This window comes from Bombina bombina, chromosome 8 (assembly GCF_027579735.1).
Source record: "Bombina bombina isolate aBomBom1 chromosome 8, aBomBom1.pri, whole genome shotgun sequence".
Classification (NCBI taxonomy): Eukaryota; Metazoa; Chordata; class Amphibia; order Anura; family Bombinatoridae; genus Bombina; species Bombina bombina.
This window is the reverse complement of record NC_069506.1, coordinates 28,713,081-28,723,148: the sequence shown is the minus strand read 5'-3', so window position 1 is coordinate 28,723,148 and position 10,068 is coordinate 28,713,081. Positions and strand designations below refer to the sequence as shown.

The 10,068-nt window shown below is 44.2% G+C and overlaps 1 protein-coding gene across 1 annotated transcript in view; it reads right to left on the bottom strand.

Moving 5' to 3' along the window:
- Nucleotides 1–825: 825 nt before the first annotated feature.
- The window catches only part of FBLIM1 (filamin binding LIM protein 1), a 69,080-nt gene continuing 59,837 nt past the window's right edge, over nucleotides 826–10,068 (bottom strand). The window contains exons 7-8 of the mRNA XM_053690246.1: nucleotides 9,720–9,837; nucleotides 826–2,409 (exon numbers count right to left, since the gene is read on the bottom strand). Coding sequence (XP_053546221.1) covers nucleotides 2,299–2,409; nucleotides 9,720–9,837 — 229 coding nt within the window. The 3' untranslated portion in view covers nucleotides 826–2,298. The remainder of the gene's footprint in view (nucleotides 2,410–9,719; nucleotides 9,838–10,068) is intronic.

Genomic DNA, 10,068 nt, shown 5'->3' with positions numbered 1-10,068 from the left:
CCAAGAGAACAAAACAAAATAGATAATAAGACTATGTTGAAAAGTTTTTTAAAATCACATGCTCTATCTGAATCATGGAAAAATATTTTTTGTGTCCCTTTAAATTTAACCCCCCCTTGGTATATGTGGTTGAAACCTAACTAACTTAACCTAACTTTCTATGAGTGTATACTGAGGTATGACAGTAGTATTTGCAACAATGTTACATGCTTAGAGGCCTATTTATCAAAGTTCTTGCGGACCTGATCCGACAGTGCGGATCAGGTCCGCAAGACCTCGCTGAATGCGGAGAGCAATACGCTCTCCGTATTCAGCATTGCACCATTGCACTTGTGCGTAAAGACAAGTAATGTCAAAATTAATTCCTCTTTACTTCTCTTGTCTAATTTGCTATGTTCTCTTATTATCCATTGTTGAAAAGCATACCTAGGTGAGCTCAGGAGCAGCAATGTGCTATTTGTCATTGGCTCACCTGATGTGTTCAGCTAGCTCCCAGTAATGCATTGCTGCCCCAGTGCCCCTCCGACAAAGGATACAAAGTTAATCAAGCAAATATGATAATAAAAGTACATTTGAAAGTTGTTTGCTGAATCTATGAAAGAAACAAATTTGAAATTCGTGTTCCTTTAAAACACATGTACACTTCTGTGCATACATCATTTTCAGCAAAGGATAACAAGAAACTTTAAATGTAAAAATAAAGTTAAGATTAAAGTAAATTGGAAAGATTTTTTTTAAATTGCACGTGCTATCTGAATCATGAACATTTCATTTTGACCTTCATATCTCTTTAAGTTGATGTAGAAGGGAACAGAACGGAGGGCATTGTTCAAAGTCATAAAATAATAAAGTTTATTGAAACTGTCACTAATAAAAAGAGATTAACTGTAATCACCTCAGTTGTAATGCTCATGCGTGTTGTTCTTTCTTCTACAGGGTAAAAATCTGCAAAGACAGACAAGTATGCATATTTCTGCCCCTTTATGCATAATCACACTCATCAACTGTTTTATAAACTTCAGAAAATCATACCGTCCCTTTCTTTCATCCATAATAAATGATCAATATCACAGCTCAGAGTACATTGCTCAAATACTATAGTGCGCCATCTTGATTATTTTTAGACTGATAACATATGATATAATTTTTTTTTACACCTTCTGTCTTATACAAAACTGGCATAATATGATCTATTTTATTATTATTTCTCTTATATTTGAGACTAATTTGATTTCTAGTACTTAGCTTTAAACTGGCCAATAATCCTGTTCCTGAAGAGAGCACTGAACGAATAAAAACAAAGTACCTACGCATTCTCACTACTGCTCAACTAATATGACCCGCCCCCAAGGAACAATGTGTCCTGTAACATTCACTGATTGCTTATATGTAATCCACAGCTTTATATACATTAAACATCCTTTTGCCCAGCATTTGGGCTCTTTGGCACAAGGATTGTGAAGACAATCAAATTATTTTTTTGCCATCACATTAAATAAATTGCACATTTTCATTAGCTTTTGACATTCTCTGTTTGCTACAATGAGCTGTAACACCATATGTTTGTCTTTTCAGGTTTGCATGGGGGTTCTGAATTCACAGGAGTCCTTTAATACAGAGTGGCTTATACTTGAAACAGTATTAATATACAATAAAAACATAGATTAGTTCCAATATTGCCATTATTTTTTGTTGTTTGCATCCAGTTTCCCAGTAAAAATAGCTGGTGAGTGATCTGGGAGAAGGTATTCAGTGAATCAGCAGGCAGCTCTGGCCGCGTTGGGTAAATGTCACAACCACCTCCATATCTTGTTTACCTTGGCATGTTGTAGCAATAAAATATCCAGACACTGAGTGGGCGCCACAAGGCAAGTTAATCTGTGGCATGCGGTTTTATCAGTGTAGCTTTCAGATAATGCCTAGACTAGAGCACTTTACAGGGAGCAGTTTCATACAAGTTCTATTTTGTGTGAAGTTGTGAGTAGTTTTTGCACAAATAGCAATCCAGTTGTGACACAATATTATCCCTCATCACTGCCAGGAGCTACTAATCCAGCAGAGAAATGGTTATTAATGTCCTAGAAGGTCTTAATTCCAACTGTTGAAGTCTGTTTAGATCTATGCAGTAACTAGGGTGATAGTCATTGGCAGAAATATGTCTTTTGTAGCCAGCAGGTACCATCACACGCCATGCTGTGTATGGACCTTGGTATGAGTTTGCTGAGGACAATAATTTATGCATTGTGAAGCCTTGATGAGCAGATGTGGTGAGTTTCTCTGAATGGCTGCTTGAGTTCCTTAAGAAAGTTGATCCTTCCATGAGAGGTGGCAGGACTTGCATAGCATGTAGTCATTTAGTGGATAACATCCGTTCTCTGTGGGCTCCAGGGACAGGGTCACGTGACACTTCTGTAACCAAAAACAAAAATGAGACACAAAATGTAGGTATTATCAATAAGAAGTGCTAATCCAATAAACACCCATAGTCTGTGTAAGGCATGAAACAGCACGCAAAGATCACAGACTGTGGGGTACCAATGAGAAACATCACACAAACATCACAGACTGTGGGGTACCAATGAGAAACATCACACAAACATCACAGACCGTGGGGTACCAATGAGAAACACTATGCAAACATCCACAGACTGTGGGGTACCAATGAGAAACATCACACAAACATCCACAGACTGTGGGGTACCAATGAGAAACATCACACAAACATCCACAGACTGTGGGGTACCAATGAGAAACAGCACACAAACATCCACAGACTGTGGGGTACCAATGAGAAACATCACAGACTGTGGGGTACCAATGAGAAACATCACGCAAACATCCACAGACTGTGGGGTACTAATGAGAGACATCACGCAAACATCACAGACTGTGGGGTACCAATGAGAAACATTACGCAAACATCCACAGACTGTGGGGTACCAATGAGAAACAGCACGCAAACATCACAGACTGTGGGGTACCAATGAGAAACATCACGCAAACATCACAGACTGTGGGGTACCAATGAGAAACATCACAGACTGTGGGGTACCAATGAGAAACATCACAGACTGTGGGGTACCAATGAGAAACAGCACACAAACATCCACAGACTGTGGGGTACTAACAGGAAAACACCACACAAATATCCACAGACTGTGGGGTACCAATGAGAAACATCACAGACTGTGGGGTACCAATGAGAAACAGCACACAAACATCACAGACTGTGGGGTACTAATGAGAAACAGCACACAAACATCACAGACTGGGGGGTACTAATGAGAAACAGCACACAAACATCACAGACTGTGGGGTACCAATGAGAAACAGCACACAAACATCCACAGACTGTGGGGTACCAATGAGAAACAGCCCACAAACATCCACAGACTGTGTGGTACCAATGAGAAACAGCACACAAACATCACAGACTGGGGGGTACCAATGAGAAACAGCACACAAATATCACAGACTGTGGGGTACCAATGAGAAACAGCACACAAACATCACAGACTGGGGGGTACCAATGAGAAACAGCACACAAACATCACAGACTGTGGGGTACCAATGAGAAACAGCACACAAACATCCACAGACTGGGGGGTACCAATGAGAAACAGCACACAAACATCACAGACTGTGGGGTACCAATGAGAAACAGCACACAAACATCACAGACTGGGGGGGTACCAATGAGAAACAGCACACAAACATCACAGACTGTGGGGTACCAATGAGAAACAGCACACAAACATCACAGACTGTGGGGTACCAATGAACAACAGCACACAAACATCCACAGACTGGGGGGTACCAATGAGAAACAGCACACAAACATCACAGACTGTGGGGTACCAATGAACAACAGCACACAAACATCCACAGACTGGGGGGTACCAATGAGAAACAGCACACAAACATCACAGACTGGGGGGTACCAATGAGAAACAGCACACAAACATCACAGACTGTGGGATACCAATGAGAAACAGCACACAAACATCACAGACTGTGGGATACCAATGAGAAACAGCACACAATCATCACAGACTGTGTGGTACCAATGAGAAACAGCACACAAACATCCACAGACTGTGGGGTACCAATGAGAAACAGCACACAAACATCCACAGACTGTGGGGTACCAATGAGAAACAGCACACAAACATCCACAGACTGTGGGGTACCAATGAGAAACAGCACACAAACATCCACAGACTGTGGGGTACCAATGAGAAACAGCACACAAACATCACAGACTGTGGGATACCAATGAGAAACAGCACACAATCATCACAGACTGTGGGGTACCAATGAGAAACAGCACACAAACATCACAGACTGTGGGATACCAATGAGATGAGAAACAGCACACAATCATCACAGACTGTGGGGTACCAATGAGAAACAGCACACAAACATCCACAGACTGGGGGGTACCAATGAGAAACAGCACACAAACATCACAGACTGTGGGATACCAATGAGATGAGAAACAGCACACAAACATCACAGACTGGGGGGTACCAATGAGATGAGAAACAGCACACAAACATCACAGACTGGGGGGTACCAATGAGATGAGAAACAGCACACAAACATCACAGACTGGGGGGTACCAATGAGATGAGAAACAGCACACAAACATCACAGACTGGGGGGTACCAATGAGAAACAGCACACAAACATCACAGACTGGGGGGTACCAATGAGAAACAGCACACAAACATCACAGACTGGGGGGTACCAATGAGAAACAGCACACAAACATCACAGACTGGGGGGTACCAATGAGAAACAGCACACAAACATCACAGACTGTGGGATACCAATGAGATGAGAAACAGCACACAAACATCACAGACTGGGGGGTACCAATGAGAAACAGCACACAAACATCACAGACTGGGGGGTACCAATGAGAAACAGCACACAAACATCCACAGACTGGGGGGTACCAATGAGAAACAGCACACAATCATCACAGACTGTGGGGTACCAATGAGAAACAGCACACAAACATCACAGACTGTGGGATACCAATGAGATGAGAAACAGCACACAAACATCCACAGACTGGGGGGTACCAATGAGAAACAGCACACAAACATCACAGACTGTGGGATACCAATGAGATGAGAAACAGCACACAAACATCACAGACTGTGGGGTACCAATGAGAAACAGCACACAATCATCACAGACTGTGGGGTACCAATGAGAAACAGCACACAAACATCACAGACTGTGGGATACCAATGAGATGAGAAACAGCACACAAACATCCACAGACTGGGGGGTACCAATGAGAAACAGCACACAAACATCACAGACTGGGGGGTACCAATGAGAAACAGCACACAAACATCCACAGACTGGGGGGTACCAATGAGAAACAGCACACAAACATCACAGACTGGGGGGTACCAATGAGAAACAGCACACAAACATCACAGACTGTGGGGTACCAATGAGAAACAGCACACAAACATCACAGACTGTGGGATACCAATGAGAAACAGCACACAAACATCACAGACTGTGGGGTACCAATGAGAAACAGCACACAATCATCACAGACTGTGGGGTACCAATGAGAAACAGCACACAAACATCCACAGACTGGGGGGTACCAATGAGAAACAGCACACAAACATCACAGACTGTGGGGTACCAATGAGAAACAGCACACAAACATCACAGACTGTGGGGTACCAATGAGAAACAGCACACAAACATCACAGACTGTGGGGTACCAATGAGAAACAGCACACAAACATCACAGACTGGGGGGTACCAATGAGAAACAGCACACAAACATCCACAGACTGGGGGGTACCAATGAGAAACAGCACACAAACATCCACAGACTGGGGGGTACCAATGAGAAACAGCACACAAACATCCACAGACTGGGGGGTACCAATGAGAAACAGCACACAAACATCCACAGACTGGGGGGTACCAATGAGAAACAGCACACAAACATCCACAGACTGGGGGGTACCAATGAGAAACAGCACACAAACATCACAGACTGTGGGATACCAATGAGAAACAGCACACAAACATCACAGACTGTGGGATACCAATGAGAAACAGCACACAAACATCCACAGACTGGGGGGTACCAATGAGAAACAGCACACAAACATCCACAGACTGTGGGGTACCAATGAGAAACAGCCCACAAACATCCACAGACTGTGGGATACCAATGAGAAACAGCACACAAACATCACAGACTGTGGGATACCAATGAGAAACAGCACACAAACATCCACAGACTGTGGGGTACCAATGAGAAACAGCCCACAAACATCCACAGACTGTGGGGTACCAATGAGAAACAGCCCACAAACATCACAGACTGCCAAGGGGATACCAATGAGAAACAGCACACAAACATCACAGACTGTGGGATACCAATGAGAAACAGCACACAAACATCCACAGACTGTGGGGTACCAATGAGAAACAGCACACAAACATCACAGACTGTGTGGTACCAATGAGAAACAGCACACAAACATCACAGACTGTGGGGTACCAATGAGAAACAGCACACAAACATCACAGACTGTGGGGTAACAATGAGAAACAGCACACAAACATCACAGACTGTGGGGTACCAATGAGAAACAGCACACAAACATCACAGACTGTGGGGTACCAATGAGAAACAGCACACAAACATCACAGACTGTGGGGTACCAATGAGAAACAGCACACAAACATCACAGACTGTGGGGTACCAATGAGAAACAGCACACAAACATCACAGACTGTGGGGTACCAATGAGAAACAGCACACAAACATCACAGACTGTGGGGTACCAATGAGAAACAGCACACAAACATCCACAGACTGGGGGGTACCAATGAGAAACAGCACACAAACATCACAGACTGTGGGGTACCAATGAGAAACAGCACACAAACATCCACAGACTGTGTGGTACCAATGAGAAACAGCACACAAACATCACAGACTGTGGGGTACCAATGAGAAACAGCACACAAACATCCACAGACTGGGGGGTACCAATGAGAAACAGCACACAAACATCACAGACTGTGGGGTACCAATGAGAAACAGCACACAAACATCACAGACTGGGGGGTACCAATGAGAAACAGCACACAATCATCACAGACTGTGGGGTACCAATGAGAAACAGCACACAAACATCACAGACTGGGGGGGTACCAATGAGAAACAGCACACAAACATCACAGACTGTGGGGTACCAATGAGAAACAGCACACAAACATCACAGACTGGGGGGTACCAATGAGAAACAGCACACAAACATCCACAGACTGGGGGGTACCAATGAGAAACAGCACACAAACATCACAGACTGTGGGGTACCAATGAGAAACAGCACACAAACATCACAGACTGTGGGGTACCAATGAGAAACAGCACACAAACATCACAGACTGTGGGGTACCAATGAGAAACAGCACACAAACATCACAGACTGGGGGGTACCAATGAGAATCAGCACACAAACATCAGAGACTGTGGGGTACCAATGAGAATCAGCACACAAACATCAGAGACTGGGGGGTACCAATGAGAATCAGCACACAAACATCACAGACTGTGGGATACCAATGAGAAACAGCACACAAACATCACAGACTGGGGGGTACCAATGAGAATCAGCACACAAACATCCACAGACTGGGGGGTACCAATGAGAAACAGCACACAAACATCACAGACTGGGGGGTACCAATGAGAAACAGCACACAAACATCAGAGACTGTGGGGTACCAATGAGAAACAGCACACAAACATCACAGACTGTGGGGTACCAATGAGAAACAGCACACAAACATCACAGACTGTGGGATACCAATGAGATGAGAAACAGCACACAATCATCCACAGACTGGGGGGTACCAATGAGAAACAGCACACAATCATCCACAGACTGGGGGGTACCAATGAGAATCAGCACACAAACATCACAGACTGTGGGATACCAATGAGAAACAGCACACAAACATCACAGACTGTGGGATACCAATGAGATGAGAAACAGCACACAATCATCCACAGACTGGGGGGTACCAATGAGAAACAGCACACAAACATCACAGACTGTGGGGTACCAATGAGAAACAGCACACAAACATCACAGACTGTGGGATACCAATGAGAAACAGCACACAAACATCACAGACTGTGGGATACCAATGAGATGAGAAACAGCACACAATCATCCACAGACTGGGGGGTACCAATGAGAAACAGCACACAAACATCCACAGACTGTGGGGTACCAATGAGAAACAGCACACAAACATCACAGACTGCCAAGGGGATACCAATGAGAAACAGCACACAAACATCACAGACTGGGGGGTACCAATGAGAAACAGCACACAAACATCACAGACTGGGGGGTACCAATGAGAAACAGCACACAAACATCACAGACTGGGGGGTACCAATGAGAAACAGCACACAAACATCACAGACTGTGGGGTACCAATGAGAAACAGCACACAAACATCACAGACTGTGGGATACCAATGAGAAACAGCACACAAACATCACAGACTGGGGGGGTACCAATGAGAAACAGCACACAAACATCACAGACTGGGGGGTACCAATGAGAAACAGCACACAAACATCACAGACTGGGGGGTACCAATGAGAAACAGCACACAAACATCACAGACTGGGGGGTACCAATGAGAAACAGCACGCAAACATCACAGACTGGGGGGTACCAATGAGAAACAGCACACAAACATCACAGACTGGGGGGTACCAATGAGAAACAGCACACAAACATCACAGACTGTGGGATACCAATGAGAAACAGCACGCAAACATCACAGACTGGGGGGTACCAATGAGAAACAGCACCCAAACATCACAGACTGTGGGGTACCAATGAGAAACAGCACACAAACATCACAGACTGTGGGGTACCAATGAGAAACAGCACCCAAACATCACAGACTGTGGGGTACCAATGAGAAACAGCACACAAACATCACAGACTGCCAAGGGGATACCAATGAGAAACAGCACACAAACATCACAGACTGCCAAGGGGATACCAATGAGAAACAGCACACAAACATCACAGACTGTGGGGTACCAATGAGAAACAGCACACAAACATCACAGACTGCCAAGGGGATACCAATGAGAAACAGCACCCAAACATCACAGACTGTGGGGTACCAATGAGAAACAGCACACAAACATCACAGACTGTGGGGTACCAATGAGAAACAGCACACAAACATCACAGACTGCCAAGGGGATACCAATGAGAAACAGCACACAAACATCACAGACTGCCAAGGGGATACCAACAAAACCAGCATGCGAACATCCCCAATCTTTCTAGGGAATACCAACAAAAAACAACACACAAGCATCCACAGTGGGCCTAGGGGATATCGTAAGAACAGAACACAAACATTGCAGTCTGCCTAGGGGATACCACAGTATGTCTGAAACAGCAATAGTCAAATCCAGCAATAAAGTATACCTATATGGGTGTCATATACGTTACACACAGTGTATAGTTCTGTACAAAGAGGTGATTATAGATACATGCACCTTATAGCATCACACACTAATAAACATAACACAATGATCCATCTGCAAACACAACAATATCATAAGGGCAGGCATGACTCTACTTGATCTATGTTGCACTTTCCATCATACGTACCTCACAACGATAACAATTCTCATGGAAATTACGTCCCAGACATTCTATCTTGTACGAGTCCTGCCCGTCTCTAGGGATAATTGGTTGGTCACACACACTACAAATCGGGGCATATTTCCTGCGAAAGATAAATATTAGATTGTTAGCTTTAGGCTAGAGAGGAGGGTCAGCCTTGCATACCAGTGTTTATGTCAATTCAGTCATCGTTTACATCAGACATCTTCAAACTTGGCCCTCCAGGGTTTTGGAACTACATTTCCCATGATGCTCAGTCAGCATATCAACTGGCTGAGCACTATGGGAAATTTAGTTCCAAAACCTCTGGAGGGCCAAGTTTGAGGATGGAAAG